Below are 24,479 nucleotides of genomic sequence, written 5' to 3' on the forward strand. Positions count from 1 at the left end.
GAGGCAGAGGTTGCAGTGAGCCAAGATCGTGCCATTGCACTCCAGCCTGGGTGACAAGAGCAAGATTCCATCTCAAAATGAATAAATAAATAAATAAAAAGAGCTACAAAGTGACTCTCCACAAATTACTTTTTAATTACGAAAGGAATAGTAGTAGCTTTTTGGTGAATTCAGAGAATATCACCTTAACCAAGAGTCGAAGTTCATTTTGCCATTAGAGATAAACTGACATCATGTGCCTCTTGATGTGTTACACTGAGGACACAAAGTCAATCGTGTTGTTCTTCCCAAAATGTATGACATCAGTCTAATCATAAGAAAACATCAGAGAAACCCAAACTGAGAGATTTCTATAAAATAGTTGACTAGTACTCCTCAAAACTATCAAGGTCGTGAAAGGCAAAAAAGGGCTGAGGAATGTTCCAGATTTAAGGAGACTAAAGAGACATGACAACTAAATGCAAAATGGGATCCTGCAGTGCATCTTGTTCTAGAAAAAAATGTATATATAAAAGACATTTTGAGGATAATAGGCGTAATATGGATATAAACTGTAGGTGAGATAATGGAAATGTATCAATGTTTACTTTCCTGGTTTTGTTACTTGTATAATAATTGTATAACAAAATGTCTTTGTTATTAGAAAACACACACTGAAGCATTTAGGAGTAAACCAGAATTATTTTGGTAATTGACCTTCATATAGTTTAGAAAAAAATTATATACATTTGTATGTGGATTTGTGTGGGGAGAGAGAACATGTGCATATACTAAAGAGAAAGTAAATGTGGTAAAATGTTAACAACTGGTGAATCTGGGTGAAGGGTATAGATGACTACTCTTGCAACTTTTTTGGAAGTATGACATTATTTCAAAATCGAACGTAAAAATAAAAAGAGCATCATACAATTATTGTCCGATTCACTGAGCTTGAGGTGGGGGACAAAAAAGAAACGTTTCAAGTTAAAGAATTATGGGCAAAGTCCCAAAGTTAGTTTATGTCACAACATTGATATAAAACATGCCAAAATTTTAACATACCTGAACATAGAGATACTCGAAAGCAACTGGATCTCTCCTTAAAAGGTCAATTGGATCTTTTGGGACGAAGCTAATTCGGAAAAGACATCTCATCTTATGGGAGCTGGGCCTCTGTGTCACCTGGAAGAGTAGAAAAATCACACAAGAACCCTTCAGTGCTGACTGAGAAATGGCTGAGGGACACTGAAGCAGTCAACTTTTTTTGGACACTAAGGAAAGAATCAGCGGATATTCTTTTAGTATTTATAGATACTCATTCCCTGAAAACTACACATAACCTTGCCACTTAGGTTGGGTTCCCCAGAAGCAGACCCCGAGATGAGGGGTTGTGTGCAAAGGACTTATTAAGAAAGTGCTCCCAGGAGAGGCTAGTAAGGGAGTGGGGAAAGCAGGTCAGGAAAGAAGAGGAAGCCAAGCAAGGGTGCCTCCTCAGGGAACCCCAGCAGAGAGTAGCTATAGCCTGATCCTGCAGGAGACTCTGGAGTGGTAGCTATACCACAGAGCTGCTGAGACCTCAGCCAAAGGAGCATTGATGAGTCGTTCATTTAGAGCTGTCCCAGGGGATGTGAGTTTCCAGGTTTGGACATGATGGTCTCCGGTAGTCTGAGGGCAGTCCTTGAAAGAAGATCTGCAGATGCTGGCTGTTAGTGATAGCACCCCAGATCTATGTTGGGGAGTACAAAAAGGGGATCCAAAGGGACAGCAGAGAGATTGTCCAGTATGGTTTATTATTGCATAACATTGCTGTGTTTTGTTTTTCTAAATTAGACTCCAGACTGACTCTTGCAATGAAAACATGATAGTGTCAACCTTGGATGACATCACATTGGAAAGTAGGAAGACAGAGGTTTTGGCCCATGCAGTACATCAGATTCTACAAGTTTCCAAACTACTCCAAACTTCTGATATCATGATGATATTGTTCCACTTGCTCAAAGGAGCTTAAAATATACCACAGTTTCTTCAGGGTTAAGGACCATGGCTCGTTTCAGTTTGTTTTCCTTTTATAGAGTGTATGTGTCACATACTAGAAGTTCATTTCTTAATTCCTTTTGCAACAAAAGGAAATCAATTAATAAATAATAATAGGTGTTTAATAAACACGTGAATGAATGAAAGACATTGGACTTTAAGAAAGAAGGCAAGAGCTTATCGATTTCCCTTCAAGGAGTCAACAAAACAAAATGAAAACCACGCAGCATGAACCAACACAGTCGTGTGTAATACTCTTATGCAGGGGACAAATCTGGCAATATAAAAATGTTGGTGAGCTGCAATTACAAAATTTAAAATAAAATAGCTTTATTGAGTCCCGTGGTGTGTGTATGCATGCATGTGTATGTATTTACAGTTCGCTAACTTTGTTGAACAGAAGAATTCCAATGGAAAAAGACACCCTACTTGTACATATGTGGGCATCCTGAGTAGTCACACCAGCTTTCTGGCTGTGCGCAGGCCTGCAAAGCTGAATGGATTCATGAGACTCGAGGACTATCGGCTACTCAGCACTGGCTGATGGTAAAGTAAACAAGGAATAAAGAAATTGGGGACCCTAAGAGGCCACTAGTGCTGATCAGCCTTGCTGTAGTGTTTCACAGTGACTTCATGGGCTATTTTGCCAGAAAGTTTGTTCTGGTGTGTTAGAAAGTCAGGAATCACCATATCTCTGACTCCTTTAATTACTGGTTCAACTGTTTTTTCTTGAATTTTCCATAAGCCATCTTATCTTGAGTTTACTTTTAGTATCAAAATGTTACACTAGTTTTGGGAAATGAATTAATGTAATGAAAAAAGGTTGCTTCAAGTCATTAGAAATGGCAGTCCATAACACTTTCTAAAATAAACAAACAATTTCTTGGAAACTTTAAGTAGTATATAAATAATATTTTCTAGCAGAAGTTTAGTATCAAACCACCAGAAATTCAGGCAGAGTTGCTTAAAAATTCCATTGGGAGGTTTTCATAGAAATTAAATGTTTTAAAATGATTTTGTTATCGGAAAAAATATAATTTCTTACTCTCTACTTTTATCATGCCTATAAATATTTTAGCAATCAATTTTCCATATGCATTGATTTCAAAGGCATATAGCTGGTTTGTTTCAGGATATTTAAATCCGTTTTCTAGAGATAGTACTTGATTTTTAGCACTTCACTTTTAGTTCTGATTCTATAATGAAAAATAAAGTTAAAGAAAGAATGATTATTAGGAGTTTGTTTCCTTCCAACATTTTAAAAGAAATGTAGTATTTGGAGCAAGAAGTTTTGTTTACCTAGCATCAGAAGAGACTTTTAGAGAATCTTTGTCCAACTAAATCAGCATGAAGCTTTCCTATAAAGGCTATGTAGTAGATAAAAGTTTAGAGAGAAAGTATAACCAGAAAGTTCAGAACGTTGTGGGGGGTTTCATTAGACTCATAGTAACTAGATGTCTGCCCATATCCCCTTGGCATTTATTGCTATAAGCTGAAGGGTATTTACGGCAAACACCTGTGACCATTCGACAGCACAAGGCAAACCCGAATAACAAGACAGCAGCCCACTATCAATAACAGACAGCACGTCGGTAGGCACACGTCCCAGTTCCCTCGCCTCTCAGTGGGATACCTCTGAGGTGTGTCCTACACTGTCTTTCAATGCTCTCCAGTAGGACTGAGCTCCAGTTACCCACAGTGGAAACTGGTTTGATAATACATTCTTTACTGGCCTCTCAATATTTCTCATCTCTCTTCCCCATTCCTCTGTGGGTATTTCCAGATATCTCTTCCCAAATAAACGACATGCATTCAAATCCTTAAGTTCTGCTTCCAGGGGAACTCAGATCCAGACACTGACCTTTCACATGACAGATTCTGTATATCAGGGGTTGTGCCCCTGTAATGAAGCATAAAATAAGTCCTTTATTTCCAAGAGTGTTTGGCACAGGTTAAATAATAACCATTATAAGTGATTTAAAATATCTATAGGTAGATTTAGACTCGATAGAGGCCAGGTATGGGGGCTCATTCCTGTAATCCCAGCACTTTGGGAGGCTAAGGTGGGAGGATTGTTTGAGCCCAGGAGTTCAAGCCTGCAATAAGCTATGATTGCACCACTGCACTCCACCCTGGGCAGCAGAGTGAGACTCTGTCTCAAAAAAACAAAACAAAACAAAACAAAAAAAAAACTTGATGGAAATAATAGGCCAAGTTTAGGTAGAGGAATATAAATCAACACAGATGGCAACTTTCGAACTAATCTATTACAAAAAGTTGGACTGAATCAAGAGAATCAGGGATATTTGCAGGACTCAATGTGTGGGACACCAGCTTTTATACACAACAACCAAAAGTACTTTAGTGTGACAACAGTTTTTGCCACTCCATCCAGCTGGCAGCATCTGATGCTTCTCCTCCTGGTGTCCTCTCCTACACCTCTCCATAAAGTTCTGTTATCATTGATCTCTCCTATGGAAGAGGAATTTGTTGAAATCTTTTATACATTCAACAAAGACTTTGCTTCTGTCACAAGAAAAGTCAGGGTGCTGCGCTGAATTCAGCAGCCAAGCAGCCTGCTTTTCTCCCCAGGGAACAGATGGGGGTGGCATCTTGGTAATCAGGAACTGGGACACATTGGTAGATCATATATTTATAGCGGGCAGGACTGGGGCAGAGATTTCAGGCTTCCAAAGATAGTCTTAAGTGTGCACTCAGAATTTCAAACAATTAAATATGATTTTGGATTAATTTAAATAATCCCAGAAACCATTTCTTTTTAATGATTTCAAGAGATTGTTGACCAAAACAGGTGAACAGGTCACTGTAATCACATAAAATATAATTTTACAGAGCTGTATTCTCAATGTGCTGCTGGTGAGACTTTGAATGACAAATCTAGTTGGGAGACTAACTGACAGTCTGCAAAAGATGGGCAGAAAGGGAAACATGACCTTGAGGTGTAAAATGCATTAAGAATGCCAGCACTTCCTTTACAGAGGATACCCAGGGATACAATTAACACATTTACAGGATTAGAGTGGGGGAGAAATCTTGGACTGGGCAACCTCTGCTCTAACCAGCAGCCTCATCACTTGAGGGTGAGATTTCACAGACCTGAGTTAGAGTCTCCTGTTCATGAAGCAAGAGCAGCTTCGTTCCGGCCCCTTCTGTCCTCTGCTCCAGCATGAGAGAGAAGTGTTCAATGCCTTTGATGGAGAGCTTCTCTTGAAGGGTTAAGATGACATCCTTACAGAGGAAACATGAACATGATGAGACCAAAATCAAGGCCGCCATCTTGTGGAGTCTACCATGACTGAAAAGTGTTACACATGTAGGCTGCCAATCTTGAAATTTTATACCTTTGGTTGATTCTGAAATTTAATGCTCCAAAAAGATACAGAAATGAAGTCTTCCTTCTCTTGCCCTTTTCTTGGCCTCCTCTATCATTCAAAATCTTTATGGAGTTCAAAACAGAGACTTAACAAGGTAAATAGCTGGAGGAGGAGCTTAATATCATGTAAGCTCTTGATATAGAAAGGTTGTCAATAGATTGTGCAGTATAGCCAGTTCAATTCTCCTTTCTTCTAAATGGGGTAGCAATTAAACCAGTTCTGAAAGTGGTCTGCTCCAAGGGTTGGAAAACATGGCCTGCATGCCAAAACTAGCTCACCATCAGCTTTTGTAAATAAAGTTTTATTGGGACATGGTCATACCCATTTGTTTATCTAAAATCTATGGCTGCTCTTGTGTGCTGCATCAGCAGAGTTGAGTAGTTGCAACAGAGACTGTGAAGACTGAAATATCTGCTTGCTGACCCTGGCTTCCCTTCTGAAAGAGCAGTGTAGTGGTTGTAAGGAATGCAGGCTAAGAAAACAGCTGGGCTTCTAATCCAGGCTCTACTACTTACTAGCTGTGCAGCTTTGGGGAAGTTATTTAGTCGCTAAGTATCTTAGTTTCCCTGTGTGTAAACTGAGGATAATAATAATGCTTATCTCAGAACGGATATAAGGATTAAATGAGTTCACACATACAAAGCATTTATTATAACATTGTTTGGCACAGAGTGAGGGCACCATAGTAATATACATATATTTATTTTACATCTCTGGGGAAGGTGGAGTGAGCAAGCTTTGTCAGCAATCTTTTATAGGATTAAGCATTTATGATCGGAAAGGTGTTCCACAAACACACACACACATTTACTACAATGTAAAACTAATTTCTTCAACCTATACTTTTTTCATGTACTTGAAAACTGGTAAATGATCCCTCAAAGATAATTTATACTCAGATGCTCAAAATTCTATAGGGAAGTTTTGCCCCACTGCAACATTTGGAAATTTCTGGAGACATTTTTGGTTGTCACAATAGTGGGAATACTACTGCCGTGGTGTGTGTAGAGGCCAGAAATGTTGCTCAACATCTTGCAATGCAGAGACAGCCCCACAGTAAAGAATGATTTGGCCTAATATCTCAACAGTGCCAAGATCAAGAAACCTTAGAGTGAAAACTTAGAGTTTCTTTTACTGACTTTTCTGATGTTTTGATCCTTCTCTGTGGTCCTTTTTCAATTTCTTCAGGCCCCGTTAAATCAAAGATCCCCATATCCACCCACTCCTGAAAAAAATCATTCAAGAGAAATACCTTGACTATGTTGAATTTCAAAAAAAAAAAAAAAAAAAAAAAAAAGATTTCCCTGCTTTATAATTTTCTCTTAAAGCCCAGGAAGGAGAAAACAAAACCAGCCTTTGTGTGACAACACATACTTTATAAAGCATTTTCCTGAACCACCAGGGAGGACACTGGAAAATCAATAGCAATAGTTTTTCCCTATTGTAATTCTGCAGCAAGAATTTTGGCAATTTTTGTTACACAATGTCATATTCCTTTCATAACTATACTATTTCTACTTTACACCTACCAGCCAGTGTCTATTGTAATAATGAGGCTGTTAGGTACAAGATAAGATAACTTGAATTTGATGTGAACTCTTTGCATTTCTTCCTGTCTTCTCATTGTCATCTGCAATCCTCAGGGAAATCAAACTTAGTCTTACATATGTTCCGTAATAAAGAGGCTGGAGGGAATGAACAACGGGCTTTCTTAAATTTAGATTTATTTCTGTTAAGAAATGCATTCAAGTCTTTACCTAGGTCTTCAGGTGGGGTAGGGAGTCCAGTGGCAGGGAGTTGACCAGTTGGCAACACAAAACAAGGCCATGGTGTCAGAGAGAGCTGTAATAATGTAGCTCTGTGGGTTATTTCAGAGGTCTGCCAACTATGACCCGTGGGTTACATCTGGCCATGCCCATTTGTTCACATATTGACTGTGAAGTAACAGATTAACCTTGCCTTGCCTAAAGAAAAATTTGCTCTTTTGCTCCCACTCTTAGAAAGTAACCTGTAAGCCCTTGGACTGTCCTGTCTGATAGAAGTGTTTTTGTTTACTGGGTGGTCTTGGGCCATACCAGATAGTCTATGCTAACAGTTGATTTATAGTGAGAACATTGGGCCATATAATATCAGCTCTAACTCTGGAGAGACTGAATACTAAGGTCAACCATGCAGGTGGTTAGCTGTGTCTATGTGGCAAACCCCCAATAAAAACTCTGGCTGCCAAGGCTTGGGTGAACGTCTGTGGTTGGCAGTACTTCATGCATACTGTCACGCATCATTTCTGGGAGAATTAAGCATTATCTCTACAAATCCACTGGAAGAGGACATCTGGAGCCTTTCCACTCTATCTCTCCTGTGCCCTGACTATGAACCTTTCCCATTGCTAATCCTGTTCTTTATTCTTTTGCTATAATATACTGTAATTGTGAGTATAACAAATTACTGAGTTCTGTGAGTCCTTTGAGTGAATTATCAAAACCAAGCATTGTCTTAAGGACTAACCAAACCCACCTGTTCATGGCTACTTTTCTGATACAATGACAGAGTTCAGTAGTTGAAACAGAGATCAAATGGCCCACAAAGCCTAACATATTTACTATCTAGCCCTTTCCAGAAAAAGTTTGCCTACTCTTGGGTTAGTTGATCAATAATTACATTAATATCTCACCACAAATAGATAATGAATGAGGAAAAAGGGAAGAAGTCCTTTCCAGACATCACCATTTAAAATTAGAAGTCTTGTATGAAGGAAGTTAATATTTCATCTGGAATGATTTAAGGATGATTTAATGCTCCAACATCAATCTAATATTTTCCACTGCATGACCTATTAAGCTACTACATACTTAGAGCAATTCAAAACAAGCTGCTTGCTGGTATAATGACAATAAGAATACACAGTGAGTGGGTCTTTGCAGAAATGCTTCTACGTGTGAGGTCTATGCTGATTAATTAAAAAAACCAACAAGAATTAGAGGTCGGATATTGACAGACATTTTTTAACAGAGGGTTGATATTCTCTTGATAGATTATTGTACAGATCATCACAAGGTACTCTTTTACCTTCATAAAATCTTTTTTACTGTGCCATGTGAAGAAAGCCTATTTTAGGCTGATGAAGCATTAGGGCGCAATCAATTTCTGAATACACTTTTGTCCAATAAAAGGAAGAGGCTCTGTACTTTTCTTCTCCAGGAAGAAAGCATGTGGGGAAAAAAAACCGTATGCTTTGCTATAATACCTATTATCTAAAACTCACCTGTGGCTCTGAAAGAATAGGATTGCTTTGTGAGTCTTCCTTTCTAGCCCTTCTTCTAAGAAGTAGGCCTCATTTCTCCCTCTTTATGCATCATTACCATGAAATTGGTTACAGAAATTAAAAGTAAATGTTACTTTTACATTATTTTACCCCTTGTTTTTTGCTGGACACCAAAGTAGCAGATATTCAATTAATAGCTAACATCTTAATCTTCTGAGCAGCTGATATTGCTGAGAAATCATGCTGGCCTTGGGCAGGGTGCCAAGCCGCCTTGGTGATAGTCACACTATTTTAATTAATCTGTAGTTGCATTAAAATGACTAGCTCTAGTGTTTCTTCACTGACAGTATATTATATTGTTTTGCAACACCAAGAGAAATAAAAGAGCAGAACCTTCTTAGTTTAAGCTTTTGGTTTTGGTTTGGTTTGAAGTATTCACAGACTACATTATATGGAGGCAATCAACAAAATTGCAGAAATAAAGGGATAGTTCTGAAAGAAGATACAGCTACAAATGGCTCACAGTGTCCTGCATGTTGTACCTGAAAGAGTCTAGGTACAGAGTTTACCAGGTCATCTTACCTTAATGGAAGTGCTGCAGTCAAAGCGAAATGATTTGGTCTGCCCATTTTCCAGATAGACTTTCAAAACATTTGGCATAAAAAGAAGTGAGTTGTCCTTAACAGTTTCCTGTTAAAAAAGTGGGGGGTATAAGTTGATCAAATTATGACTCTTCTCTTTGCAGTAGCAGCACATCTATAGTTTATTCTAAGCATGGCATTAACAATCAAACTCTCTAAGGCCAACCAAGGCATTCCTTTGGTGATATGTGAGTTAAGTTGCTCATAGCAAAATACATTTGCTCATCAGAAAGTCAATCAGATGAGTTTTTTTTTTTTTTTTTTTTTTTTTAACTCAAGATTCCCCACTGGCACACATGATTGCAGACATGATTCTTTTGTAATTAGGCTTTGACATTTGGAACTACAAGCCCAGACCTAAGGGCAGGAAGTCTTGAGCAGAACAAAGACCAACAATGATGCTGTTTGATGAGGTACTGTGGGTGCCTGGCAGTGTCATGACAGTGAGTCACCAGCATAAATAAGCTTCAGGTATAAAGTTATTTTGTGAAACTATTTTCACCCAGTTAGGAATGGCTCTTAAACTCCAAGGGAAAAGATAAGGAATGGCTTAGTGTGTTAAGAGAGTAAAACATTGTCTATAATGAACAAGATCATAATCTAGAAATAACTCAGAAAAAGATGCCAGCTTGAAACATGACAAAAAGCAAACAATAGAAATGTTATTTCTTTGCATTTTTTCTTTCATTGGAAGTAGTGAGAGATGAGAGAGAAGAAAGAGGGAGGAAGAGGGCACACTTAATGAGTTCTATAAGTCCCAGGAGTGAGCTGAGTTATTCACATGTAGTTGGTCATAAAGTCCCAGGAGTTGAGGAGAACTCAGCGTCATGAGTGCACACATCCCTTGTTTTGCACGTGAGGGAACTGAAGGCAAGATGTTCAGGGATTTTCCAGTGTCAGGGAGAATTCAGTCCCTAAGTATTTCCATAATGGGCCTCCTGCCTTTCACTTCCTATTTCTTTTCCTGAATTTCCTCCCCCTCCTTTCTGCTTCTGTGGACTTCCTGCATAGTCTTGCTCCCAAGTCACTGAATAAATCTTGATCCCAGTCCAGAAGAAATGGCACTCAGTGACTCAGAAGAGCAAGAGTAAACTGGAAATGAAGACAGTCATGAAGTCTGAGGAGCATCCACATGACTGAACATCCCTGCCATCCACAAATCTGTGGCAGGGCAGTGGAGGCTTCAGGAGATGATTATCCTCAGAGGTGTCCTCACACATCAGCTGACTTGCAGGAGTCTTGCTATATCCAGGGATGAACTGACACTGCTGTAGCAGCTTCTAGAATCATATTCTTTCTAAAGATGTGTAAACTACCTGGTTGCGCAATTACATGCTCGAAAGCTCTGGGCAGAAAAGTTTCAGATGACTTTCTGCTATATATTGATTCCTCTGTACCTTCCACCCTTCAGCTGGGACACTCTTGTTGCAAATTAATAATGTACAGTGACCGTGCATCCAGAGTGATGGGATGCATTGAGGAGCACAGAACAGACCATGCTCACACGGCAGTACAGCCACAGCCTCCAGCCTTCCCCACAAGCATCACAATAGCTGGACCCCACGTGGGGCAGCCCTAGATCAGTAAGTTTTGATTCGAAGACACTTGGAGCATGAGTGCCTTGCCCAGGATGTACAGGCCTACATTTTCAGATTCAGATCCAGAACCAACCTCGGAGAAGAGTTTGTGACCAATAATGAATATATTGTAGGTGAGATTTTATCCTCATGGATTTATTTAAACAATACCAACAGAACAGCAATGCTCTGGCATTTCAAAGGTCCAAAAAATATTAGTGCCTTGGATGATAGTTTTCTAAAAACTGAAAACACTTCAGTAAATTTTTGGGAGAAAAAGTCAAAAAGAAAACATCCTGTTGATATTTGCATTATTCATTTTGAAGATCAATTAAGTGCCTGAGTAATAATGATTTCTATCAGGATCTATTTATGGAGATGTGGGCAGTATTTCTTCAGTTCTTGTTGCCTACATAAAATTTTTCCATCATTTTAACTTCTTTGCCTGATTAATTGAAAGATTAAGCTTTTCTGGGGAAGTAAAAAGGAGAAACACAATACCTTTCTCAAAAATACATAAAGTACTATCATATGGAAGAATGCTTAGTTAGCAGAATGGGAAGAAATAGGTGGAAGTTTCAAAGAGGCATATTTTACTGAGTATGAATGAGGCAGTGTCACTGATCCCAAATCATATGAACTCCTTTGCAAAGCAGTGAGGTCTCTGACACTGGAAGCATTCTAGGAAATCCTGGACTACCACATATTCTGACCATGTTAGAGGAGATTCAGGCCCAACCTGATGATCTCTCAAGCCCTTTACAACCTTGAGATTTGACACCTTTGTAAAAACCAACGACCAATTTCAGATCAATCATTCCAGTGGGACTACTGACTTTGTTTGAGTACAAAGCTTCTGCCTCATTGACTTTCCCTGAGTCACAAAGCAGGCAACTGTAAACTCACCGACACTTGGCCGTTGATGATGACTTCCTCAGAGAAGCGTACTTTGACTGGATTGGACTTTAATCTTGCCTTTTTTGCAGCACTAATAAATGCTGATTTGGGAGACTAGAAGAAAAGAAAACATTTTATCTGATTACTGGTAACATAATACAAACCTTGTAACAGTTGTTTTCCATCTTTATCCTCCCAGTTATGCAATCATTTTGCTAAAAAATAAAATGCTTGGTACATGTCCGATTCAAGGACAAAATGCAAATTATAGACGCAGTCAAAACTCTGTCATGTCTATAAGTTAGTAAGTTTGATTTAGTCACCAGATCAGAACTACCACTACCATGTTCCAGTTTTAACTGAGCACATTTCCAGGGATATTTTAAAACAATGGCTGCAAAAGCACACAAACTCTGCTTTTAATAGAGAGCTTTCAGCACAGTGTTCAAGGTGAGGTGGTAGTCAGATCTAATGTTGGGTTTATGATGAATTGATCATTAATCATCTATTTTAATGAGGTGGAGAAGAGTCATTGATAGTCCTAAAATGATTCATAATCCCATTGTTATTCACATTAAGGGCATATGGGCATGTGAGCAGACAAGTACTCTCTCTCTTTCTCAAGCACTCATGCTTTATGTACCTGCAACCTGAGTTTTAGCCTCTTCTTGGTAACTTGTGATCTTGTGATCTTACTGAGGAGGGTAGAAACGAGACCTTTCCTTACAATTGAACGTTGACTTCATATTCTTCCTCATCTTATGGGCTCTTTGTGCCTTATGATCCTCTCCTTTCTTTTATTGGGAAGAGGGGCCATGTAGCACAATTCTTCCTCAGAAATTGGAAGTACAATGGGAGAACCTGCCTAGAAGGGTGCTGTGATACTGGGGCATCCCTTGCTGCATGATCTTGGTAAAGTCACTTTATCTGAGAATCACTATTGTTGCATAATTTTAAAGAAGCCTAAGGGGAAGGGAACTCACACCTAGTAGATATCTACTATGTTGAAGGCATTGTTTGTTTATTTTTAAAAAGAATTACATTCTCTATGAAACCTAATACAGAGGTAAATAGTTTGAATCATACAATTGTTATTTTATAAACGAAAATGGTCAAATATTGGCAATTGCCTATGGTTCAAACTAATGTTTTCCATGCTATATAGTCTTTTTTTTTTCTCTCTTTTTTAAAAATTTATTTATTATTATTATACTTTAAGTTGTAGGGTACATGTGCATAACGTGCAGGTTTGTTACATATGTATACTTGTGCCATGTTGGTGTGCTGCACCCATCAACTCGTCATTTACATCAGGTATAACTCCCAATGCAATCCCTCCCCCCTCCCCCCTCTCCATGATAGGCCCCGGTGTGTGATGTTCCCCTTCCTGAGTCCAAGTGATCTCATTGTTCAGTTCCCACCTATGAGTGAGAACATGCGGTGTTTGGTTTTCTGTTCTTGTGATAGTTTGCTAAGAATGATGGTTACATTGAGGCTGTTGTGCAGAGAATTCTAATAATTGACTCTAGAAACAACACAGAGGCTTAACCCTCTATTTATTGTACTAATCTAGAGGCACGAAAGCCAACTAGGGTGACCTATACATTGGTTTTCAAAGTAAAATGAATTTAAAAAAGGACTCTCATTCTTGTCAAATACAAGTATACTTAAGATCAATTAAATTTAAAAAGCAATATGATGAAATAGATAAATCAAATGTGGTCCATCTGTACAATGAAATATTATTCAGCCATAAAAAGGAATGAAGTTCTGATACATGCTACAACGTGGATGAACCTGGTAAATATTATGCTAAGTGAAAGACACCAGGCACAAAAGGCCACATATTGTATGATTCCACTTACAGAAAATGTCCAGAATAGGCTAATCTATAGGGACAGAAAGTAGATTAGTAGTTGCCACAGGCTGGGAGTGGAGGAGAATGAAGGAATGAGGAGTGATACTTAATGAATATGGGGTTTCCTTTTGGGGTGATGAAAAAATTGTGGAACTAGGTAGTGGCAATGGTTGTAAAACATTTTGAATGTACTTAATGCCACTAAATTGTCCACTTTAAAATGTTTAAGATAGTATATTTTGTTATGTGTATTTTACTGTAATAAAAAAGCTGTTGAAAAAAGTATAATAAAAAGTGTGTGTGGGGTGCCTGTGTGTGCATGTGTGTATGCCTGTGTGTGTGTGTGTGTGTGTGTGTGTGTGTGTATTCCTGAATGGAGTTTTTGCTTTAATACCAGGAGAATCCTGTTATTTCTAAAGTTCCCCTCCACACCTATCCCATCCTTTGCTATGAGTAGTGTCTTAGAAGACTGGATAAATGGATGATTTGTCTCCCAGAGCTTGAATTCATCCATTTATGCAAGATGTTTTAAGAGAATGGCTGCCCTCTTTAAAAAACAAACAAACAAACAAACAAACAATAGCAATAAACCAAAAGAATAGCTTTAAACATGCTCAACATGACTTTTAAAAGTCCTGCTGCAGAGCTGAAGTGATGTGACAGGGTGTTCTCATCAGTATCTTTGTAATTATAGGCCAACTTTAGTAATGATTAATGAGCAAATCATACAGTGGTGAGTTCACTTGCTTTTGATATGTCATTTTTTAGCTGAAGGGAAAACATTATTCTCCTGTAATGATTTTAAGCAGGTGGTATTTACATTGGCACAATGAGTTGAGCACAAGTGAAGCAGCTGTAATAAAGCTACCCAGAACAGACACTACTAATTAGATGAGATGTTTTAATGCAGTTGCACCCCACTTCTCCAGCATTGTTTGGGAGCGAAATATTTCACATGTGTTCAGTGTGCCAGATACCGAGGTTTATTCCTCTGTGCATCTCAATTTTAAATGTTATATTTTGCCATATTTTTCTAAAGTGTTCTACCCAATTCCTTGATTCAATAAAAAGTATAGAGTTTTCGGATGCATATCATCTGATATAACCTTAGAGTGCCATGGTGTTCCCAGGGATCATGAAAATACCTAAGGTTATTTGCCCCTAAAGTAAATAGCCCCATATTTACTAGCCATGCTGAGGCCAATAAATATGGGGCTATTTACTTTAAGGGCAAATAACCTTATGTACTATCTCCTCTCTCTAACTATATGTAGCATGCCCATCTTATGTAACTTCATTCCTGTATTTATTTACCATGCCATAAAGAGAAACATGCTAATTTAGGAAGACCAGAAAGGAAACTAAGTAGCCAAGGTTGTTAAGTAAATATTATTTTATACACAATTTGAAGTCAACAGACTCGGGATAAACTTCTAACTAAGAATTCATAACAAGTACTATTTTTGTTCTGGGTTTGTGACTATTTCATAAAATTGAGAAACGTTTTGAAAATTACTTTTTGATAACAACTACATAGGCTCTCCAAGTCTGAAGGCTACTTAATGAGAATCAACGAAGTACTGGCTTATTCCACTGGCTAGAGTTACTTGTGGTATATTGGGTAATGTAAACCAGTCATGACTATAGTTTTAACACAGATTTATCTTTGTTTCTCAAAAAATATACAATGTATACCACTTGAAAGCCTGCTGAATTAATTCTGAGCAACCTGTAGGTGTTGATCACAAGCACTTCATATCCTGTGGTGGAAATAACAAGTAATTACCATTTTGAATAATCAGATTCTCCTACTGTTAATTAATTTTAAGATTATCAGGCCCCTAATCAACCCCTGTACTTTTTCCAAATTTGCTGTTGCTAAGATGGCCACAATAGTGTGTGGAATGCTCCTGATGCTTTTGAATGCTCTTAGAAGTTACTAGAACATAGTTTGAAAAAATTACACAAATAAGATTAATTTCTGAAATTGAAGGGCAAGGTCTTGAACTTGCAATTCCTAGAGCTCTACAGTACTACTTATATATCAGGTATTGAGAGAACATTTGGTGAGGACTAGCCTACATTACTGGTTGGCTTAGTTTGGAGTCTCCAAAATGCAGACCTAAGACAAGGATTCACAAGCAGGTAGCTGATTTGGGAGGTGCTCACAGGAATCCCAGGTAGGTGAGTGGGAAAGGCAGGCAGGAAGGGAGAATAAACCAGTAAAGCATTTGCTGTTACTAAGGCACCACTATAGGCAACTGGAGCTTACTCCTGCTGGGAACCTCTGGGAAACAAGGCAGACCACATGCCTCAGAGTTATACTGTCTGAGGAGAGAGGGAGCTGGGGTATTTATCCACCAGTTCCTGTCAATCATTGATGGAGCGTCTCCTTGTATTGTAAGTTTTCAAAATTCATATTTTCCTGCTGCCTCAACATCCCCACAAACAGGTTGTGAGCACCCTGCCCAGGCAACCAGGTGCACCAGTGTGATAAAGTTGGCTCCTGCCACAAGTACCCTTTCCCACCCTCCCCTGACTGTGACTTAGTAACATTTAAACAGATCAAAGAAATTCCCTTGCACTTTTCTTGTGTGTTCCACCCTGACCCCCTGATAAAGGCACTTGCCCACAGGCTCTACCCCACCTGGTTGGTTGAGTTGGCTCCCTTAGTGCTCCCTCTCATGTGACCCCTCCTCTTGGCATGCAGTTTCTCTAGGACCTGTGAGTATAAAAAAACTTCTTTTTCCTGCACCTCTCCTGTGTCCCCTCTTGTGGCTACACCTGACTGACCACCATGTAAGAGAACACATAAAACAGCCTTTCTGGGAGTGATAATTCCTCAGCACTTGTGGCCTGCTCCATGAGCATGCTCCTAGGCCCAGGAAGAGCCTGCAGGCAAAGACTCACAGGTGTTCTCCATTGGAAATTAGGCTGGCATGCTCAGCATGACATATGGTCTAGGCTCTGATAGAATGTGCTACACTGGGGTTTCCATGAGGAGGTGTGTAGCCTCTCTCAGCTGTGTGGAACACAAGAAAATGTAGTTAGGAAGTCGGAGGCAGGAAAGCAGGTCCCTCAGCTCTTTGGAAACCTAAAGCAATGTGAATTATGCCAGCTCACGGCACACCAGAACTGAGGGAATGACTTAGCTCAAGTCCCATTGAGTTGGGGTTGCATGAGGGGAAGTTGTAGAAACTCTTTTTTGTTTTTTGAGCAGAGTTTCGCTCTTGTTGCCCAGGCTGGGGTACAATGGTGCAATCTTGGCTCACCACAACCTCTGCCTCCCAGGTTCAAGTGATTCTCCTGCCTCAGCCTCCCGAGTAGCTAAGATTACAGACATGCACCACCACGCCCGGCTAATTTTGTATTTTTATTAGAGACAGGGTTTCTCCATGTTGATCAGGCTGGTCTCGAACTCCTGACCTCAGGTGATCTGCCCGCCTCGGCCTCCCAAAGTGCTGGGATTACAGGCGTGAGCCACCATGTCCAGCCATAGAAACTCTAAATACTCTCTGTCTCAGGTAAGATTGGCTTTGGAATTCTAGACTTGGAAACTGTAGAAAGCAGAGTCAAAGGAAAAAAGGAAGGAGCTGGCCAGTGAAAGATCTATAATAAAAAAGGATAACAGTACAAGGAAAGAAGATGGCGTATCAGAGCCAAACAAATAAAACCCATGAGTAACCCAGAAATTCCCCTTCTAAAATTCCATCCTGGGGAAATACTAACTACAGATTAAGACTTATACACAAAGACTTTCTTTTCAGAATTATTTATAATAGCAAAACATTAAAGACGATGCAAAAGGCCCAATGATGTGGGTTGGTTAAGGAAATCTTGGTTCAGCGTAATGTTTTGCAGCCATTTAAATGATGCTTATGAAGAGTTTTTGATGACATAGGAAATGTTTATGATATATTTAGTAAAAGAGGCATAATAAAATTACATGTACAATATGATCTCAACTAAGGCATAGGAAAAAAGACTGGAAGGAAATAGGTCGAAATATTTACACTGGTTGTCTCTGCGGGAAAAGTTTGCCAACACGTTTTTCTGCATCTATATTTCTTTCTGTACTTCCACTTAGTACTTTTTTTTCCCCAAGAAAAACAGTAAAAATCATGGTGGCGGGGAAAGCCTACCATAATACTTTTTAAAAAAATGCAGCAACCTATTAAGAATTACTTCTTATCAAAGAATTTCAGGGATCCTAAAACTCTCACCCCATTCCTCCTTGACCTGGGTCTCATTGGAGATCAATTTCTGTGGTTGGGTCATGTTGGGGTACCTTGGGCACATGTGGAATATGACTGGAAGGTATAAACATTAGCTGTCTATCTTTACTGGACCTTATGCAGAAGAAATACAACATAAAAAATGCTGTCCAGCAAGTTGCAAAAGAAATTAAAATGCTAATTTTTATTGTCTGTAATAAAAGTAGAACTTACGGACTTTCTTTTGGTCTGCTGGCTCATCTGTTTCTGTTTGTCAATCCTGATTGCTGAGAAGATGTTTAACAAATATGTGAAACTCAGTAAGTTTTTTTTTTTTTGCAAATAAAAGATTGCAGTCTTGTCTTTTCCCATCTGCTGTCCAATCCATGTCTGATATCTATTTAAGAAACTTTGTGGTTTTAATTCTTTTATTTCAACTTCTACAACTCGGAGGAGAGAAGAGCCACTTGGGATTTGAACAGTTAAGGGAAGACTTTAGGTGGGACAGTGGTTCTCAGCTGGGAGTAATTTTGCTCCCAAGGGACATTTGGTAATGTCTGGAGACATTTTGGTTTGCCACAACTTGGGGAGAGGGTGCTACTGGCATCTACTAGGTACAGGCCAGGGATGCTGCTAAACATCCTACGATGCACAGAATAGGTCCCCATAACAGAGAACTCTCCAGTTCAAATGTCAACAATACTAAGGTTGAAAAACCTTGAGGTAGTGTTTAGAATTTGGCCCGAGACTTGAAAGCTGAGAAGGATTTATTTAGCAAGGCCGAGGAGGTGGTGGGACTGGAGTCATTTTTCGAAGGAGAGTGGTCAAAGGAAAGTCAAAGATGAGAATTTGTCTGCAGTGATTGGGCAAGGGGAAAGTAACTCTGGAGCAGAGGTACAGCTGTTGGCTATAAGAATACGAGACGCTTCCTCCTAAATATTGTGGCTAAGTGTTGCCTTTCAATGTAGCACAACGGCAAGAGCCACTGGAACTCCTAGAAAATTCCAGATTATCTTTTAAAAGGAAGTGCCATGATTCACTGCTAGTAATCAACATTCAAATGAATAACAAGTCACATGGACTCCAATGGCAAACAGCAAGTAAAGCCACAAGACACAACCATAAACTTACATGTAAAACTCTTCTTTCTTTTTCTAAGTTTACTGCATGAGGTAAAACAGTATCCCACATTGCAAAACAAACAAACAAAAAACAAAAAACAAAGGTCCTGCCTGATCTTGCATTTCTAGTAGATTATAAAATATAGAAAGAGAATTCGGGAACAACAGTGCAAATGTGAAGTTCCATCAGGAATTTAAAGTGGTTTAATCTCAATTTATACTTGTTCAATCTCAATTTATAGTTGTTTAATGCTTATTATAGACATTTACATTGACTTTACCCAAATTGAATTTGTCCACTGCAAACAAATCAAGAAGTGTGGATAGATTTGAAGTAAGTGAAAATGACAATTTGGTTAACCAAAGCAATCTAAAAACAGCCCAGCTGTACTTTATATAGAAGCATATGGAAGGAATCTCAGAATCAGACAGATGAGGAGACCAAGGTTCTGAGCAGTTAAGGTAGTCACTGCTGACTCTTTTGTTATACTGCTGGGAGCTAGAAGCTAGATCTCAAGTCATGGTTCTCTAACATCCTGGGGCCTCCTTAGTTTTCAAATCCCAATATGTGTGTATGTGTGTAAGTTCTGTCAAAGAGATGGAGTTAACAGTAGCAGTCAATATTAAACTGAGCTTTTAATATAAATATGCATAGTTACATCCTAGATGGCATAATTTGTTGTTTTGATTAGTTCTATTTGTGGTCTTATCAGAATTTTGATCCTTATTATTTCCTGTCTAAAATGCCTAGCCCACAGAGCTTAGGGGAAAATTTTTGGGACAGGGGAAATGAAGAGTTTGGTCAGAAGATGGAGATCAGCAAATACCAGAGCCCTTTAATTGATGTAGAAATTAAATGCTCCAACTCTATGGGGAAGAAAACAGGAGCTTAAGCAGGCTGGAATCACTGCCACTCCATATGAAGGTCAGACTGACAGGAACCATTTTGGGAAAAATCTGAAGGAATTTGCCTTGGTAAGTTTTAGTTCAGCTGACAACGTATGAAATTTGCAAGCAGTGGCAAGTCTATACAAATAGAAAGGAAATTAGTGGTTGCCTAGGACTGAGTGTGGGAACAGGGATTAATTGTAAATGGGAACAGGGATCTTACTGGGGGGATGGAAATGTTCTCAAACTGGATGGGGTGATCGTTGCATACCTCAGTAGATTTTATGAAGACCATAGAATTGTACACTGAAAATGGATGAATTTTATGGTACGCAGATTATACCATGATAAACTTTTTTTTTTTTAAAAAATCACAAGAACTGTCCAGTTTGTAAATCACTTTCCACCCTCCAAACCATGATGGCTGAAACCAAATTCTGACAGCATATATCATATAATATCTACTCTTAAAGCAAGCTTTGCTAAAATATCCAGTTCTCTACAGAATTATTTAGCTGGGGATAAGAATAACAATTGTGCATTGACCTCCTACAATTAGATAGTCTCATGAGATTTGTGTTTCTTAAGCTGGAAACCGTAAGAAGGTCTTGAGTTTAGTGTCATTTACAAATGTGACCATTGCATAGGACTGGAACAGCTGGTTGTCTTTCAAGAACTTTAGAAAATATATTACTCCCTTTCCTCTTCAATGAATGACTTTGCTAACATGGAGTATAAAGTACAAAAATAGTCAAGATTTTTGAACCCATATTGTGAGTGCATGTTATTTTTCTCTGCTGTTATTCATCATCATGGTTTTACTGGAGTGGGCAGAAGAAACAAGAAGCCTGAGAACATTAAGTGGCACTTTTATTCACAGAACACTTACAGGGTAAGGCTGAATGACAGTGAGGAGTATCGATTCTTTGCAGCTTCTGTAAGAGAGAAAAACAAACATATTTATGATATGCACTGAGCCCGGACTCTAACCAGTAAGAGTTTTCTTTCAAAACATTAGTGAATGTTCCCTGGACTCCCAGGGTAGAGTAAATCAAATAGCTCAGATGTAGGCTTTCAGACCACACAAAAAGCCAAAATGAAGTGTTTCCTGAGTTTAACAAACTGCCCAATTGAAAGCTTCCTAGCAAGTTTACATTGGGCAATATTATCTGTGCTGCCAAACAGCAGGACCTTAAAATAAAACCCAGGAAGGGAAGAACAGTTTTAGAAGCATCAACTAAGTCTCTATATTTTTTGCTGCTCTCAGAATTGATTCTCCCCTTCTGATTTTCCTTTAGCCTATTTTTTCTTTGCTGCTTAAAAATTTCTCTGTAGTTTTCTGCCAGGGGAAGAGATTTTTAAAAATTCTATCAATTCATGGAGCATCATTACCTCTCAGTATCAGCATCCTAAAAGAGAAATGTTATTGTTGGTATCTTATGAAAAAAATAGCATCCCAGCAAACATCGGTTCCCATACTGTGTGGCTTAGTAAGTCCCTGGTCACAATGCTAGGACCCTGGGCTGATAAATATTTCAGACAGGCACCGGTTGGGAAATATTACTCACAATAGGCTGCACTTCATGGCTAAAAGCAGAACAATGTAATATAATGGTTTATCTAATTCCCTCCAAGTAACTCAAACCCTTGAGGAAAATTCATGTTATGGATTATAATAGTTTTTCTTTCTTCCCTTCTTTGTTCCTTTTTAAATCATGACTAGGAGAAAGGTCAGTTGCCATTTTGTTGAGGAAGAGCTGACTTTTTCTACTTTAGGTTGTAATTAATTACCTGCTTTTCTGATTTATTGCCCACATGAGTAAGGGGAAGGACATCTTTTGCAAGGTTGTTCCCTGGAAGAAGTCACTGCAAATCGCACTTCTAGCACTAACTGATTTGTGGCTCGGCCCACTCACTCTGACTGGGCTGGACCACGTAGTAGGGAGTGGGGTAGGGGAAGAGAGGAATCAAGAGGGCAGGGAAAGGAGTAATAGAACTAAAACTCCAGGAAGACTCAGAACACTTAGGATGATGGTGCTGGAGGGGGCAGGAAGGTAGCACAGTGCTGATGGTGGCCTGTCTGCTCCCACAAGTTCCCAATCACCAAGGCTGGCAGGGAGCCCAATCATTGCAGTAGACAGAGCAACAGCGCAATCAAATGAGAATTCAGTGGATAAGATGAAGGATCTGCATTGCTGGTGGGAATATACACACGTGTAGCAGTTTGCGGAGGCAATCTAGCTTCAATAGGTCAACTCTAGTGTCACAAACACCGTGACCCAGCCAGTCCACTCTGGTTTTATATCCCCCCAAAAATTCTGCTGCTAGTCTTTAAGGGGAGATGGATGAGGACGTTCCTTGCAGCAGAATGCATGGGGGTGAAGTGTCAGAGGCAAACTGGGTGTCCATTTCCAGGATAATAGATATGAGACAAATATGTGGAAAGCAACACAAACAGAAGCAAAGCACTGTTTCTTAGTTTTTGTTCAAATTTTCCTCATTCACAGGCAACAAGAAACGTTTATCAGATAAGAAATGCTCTATAACCCCATTGACCAAAGAATGTGTGAGTGTGGCAGCCACGTTAGTGGAACAACCTGCCCTGCCTGGCTTGTCCTGTCTGAGTCTGCTCCCAGGGTCCTCAGGAGCAAGCAATGGGTCCTGGGAACTCATTCTCTGCACCCAGCTCATTGGACCTGAATGTTGGAATGAGCCAATCAGATTTCCTATCTCCAGAATCAGAACTAAGAGACACAGAGACTAAGAGAGTTGGGAGCCAAGTCACATTTATGACTGAGCACTAGAGTAAAGATTACAGATGCCAGTAATCCCCTGAACAGTCCTGGTTTCCACCATTCCTGAGGGCTGGTTGTTCACCATTTTGCTAGAAATAAAATCATTCACATAAATGATCTCAGTAGGATAACGATCATTCTGAGAAAGAGCTTTTACTTTTGTTTTCTCTCATCTTAAGTACATAATCATCATCTGCCAGACAAGAAGAATTAACTCCATAGCACTACAGATCCCTTAGGACTCCTAATCCAAACCGAGGTGGAAAAAAAGACAGAAGCCATATGTGTTCATATGTTACAGGATGCTAAGATGAACTGAGACAGATTCAGTTGAGGCCCCATGCCAATACATGCCAATCATTCCCACATGCCAAAGAAGGGTGCTGCAAGATTTTCAAAGGTGTTGAAAACCAGAGTTTGTAACCCTTACCCCTTACTCATCTTGGGATTTGACTCATGTCTTCATTACAAACTGAAAAGAAGGCAACAGGAAGAGGCTGTCAGAAGCAGCACATGCTCAAAGAGCAGAGGCTACATTTGTGCAGTTACCACCCTTACACTGAGGCAGGCCCAAAGTATGGGACTCTTGGAAGATGCAGTAGAAACATTGGCTTGGGACCTCCTGATCAACTGAGCTACTTTGAGGGATGAGAGGGCCTTCGCAGAAATATACAGAATGCAAGGAGCATTGAGCATAGTCAGCCGTTAGTTTCTGCCTGACACAAGGGGGCTGCAATTGGAGTAACTCAACAAAGAAATCTTCCAGGAATCCATGAAAGCAACCACAAGGAAAGAGTCCACCAACATCACCTTCCATGGATAGAAGAAAGTAATGCTGGATTACACTGGTGCCAATCAAGTGAGAACTTTCTTGCCTTTTACCTCACCATCTTGGCCTCATTTCAATCTGGAAGGAGCTGAATGCTGGGGCAGTAGAGAAAACATTGACAGTGCCCCTTAACCCACTGCAGGCTTCCTAGGCCTGAACTAGGCACAGGGGAGGAATTTTGTGGAGTTGGAAGTTTTGACTATTACATGACAATCAAATGTTGCAATTACAGATTGCAAATTGTGATTACAAGTGTACAAGTGACTGGATCACTTTTTGAACCTGTTCAATATGTTTATGGGAACCACCTGAGATTTGGTTGAGGGCTTGGAGGAACTGGCCCTGGGGAGCTGTTATAAGTGGGCAATGGGGGAAAGAACATAGTTGCCTTATGATTGCACCCTCCAAGACCTGCGTGCTCTACTTATTCCCAGTGTCTCTTTATTTATTTTTGTATTATACTTTAAGTTCTGGGAAACATGTGCAGAACATGCATGTTTGTTAAATAGGTATACATGTGCCATGGTGGTTTGCTGCACCCATCAACCTATCACCTATATTAGGTATTTCTCCTAATGCTCTCCCTCCCCTAGTCCCCCACCACCCAACAGGTCCCGGTATGTGATGTTCCCCTCCCTGTGTCCATGTGTTCTCATTTTTCAATTCCCACATATGAATGATAACATGCAGTGTTTGGTTTTCTGTTCTTGTGTTAATTTGCTGAGAATGATAGTTTCCAGCTTCATCCATGTCCCTGCAAAGGATACGAACTCATCCTTTTCTGTGGCTGCATAGTATTCCATAGTGTATATTTGCCACATTTTCTTTGTCCAGTCTATCACTGATGGGCATTTGGGTTGGTTCCAAGTCTTTGCTATTGTGAACGGTGCCACAATAAACATATGTGTTTATGTGTCTTTATAGTAGAATGATTTATAATCCTTTGGGTATATACCCAGTAATGGGATTGCTGGGTCAAATGGTATTTC

The 24,479-nt window shown here is 39.5% G+C and overlaps 1 protein-coding gene across 3 annotated transcripts in view; it reads right to left on the reverse strand.

Annotated features, from left to right (window-relative positions):
- Window positions 1-24,479, reverse strand: part of FRMPD4 (FERM and PDZ domain containing 4) — an 860,788-nt gene that overhangs the window by 29,111 nt on the left and 807,198 nt on the right. For all 3 annotated transcript variants that reach the window (XM_011994863.1, XM_011994862.1, XM_011994865.1), the window contains 5 exons: window positions 20,756-20,801; window positions 11,795-11,899; window positions 9,253-9,360; window positions 5,131-5,262; window positions 1,042-1,161 (listed from right to left, as the gene is read on the reverse strand). In XM_011994863.1, coding sequence (XP_011850253.1) covers window positions 1,042-1,161; window positions 5,131-5,262; window positions 9,253-9,360; window positions 11,795-11,899; window positions 20,756-20,801 — 511 coding nt within the window. The remainder of the gene's footprint in view (window positions 1-1,041; window positions 1,162-5,130; window positions 5,263-9,252; window positions 9,361-11,794; window positions 11,900-20,755; window positions 20,802-24,479) is intronic.

The sequence above is a fragment of the Mandrillus leucophaeus genome, unplaced genomic scaffold, assembly GCF_000951045.1.
Source record: "Mandrillus leucophaeus isolate KB7577 unplaced genomic scaffold, Mleu.le_1.0 Scaffold462, whole genome shotgun sequence".
In the NCBI taxonomy this organism is placed as follows: Eukaryota; Metazoa; Chordata; class Mammalia; order Primates; family Cercopithecidae; genus Mandrillus; species Mandrillus leucophaeus.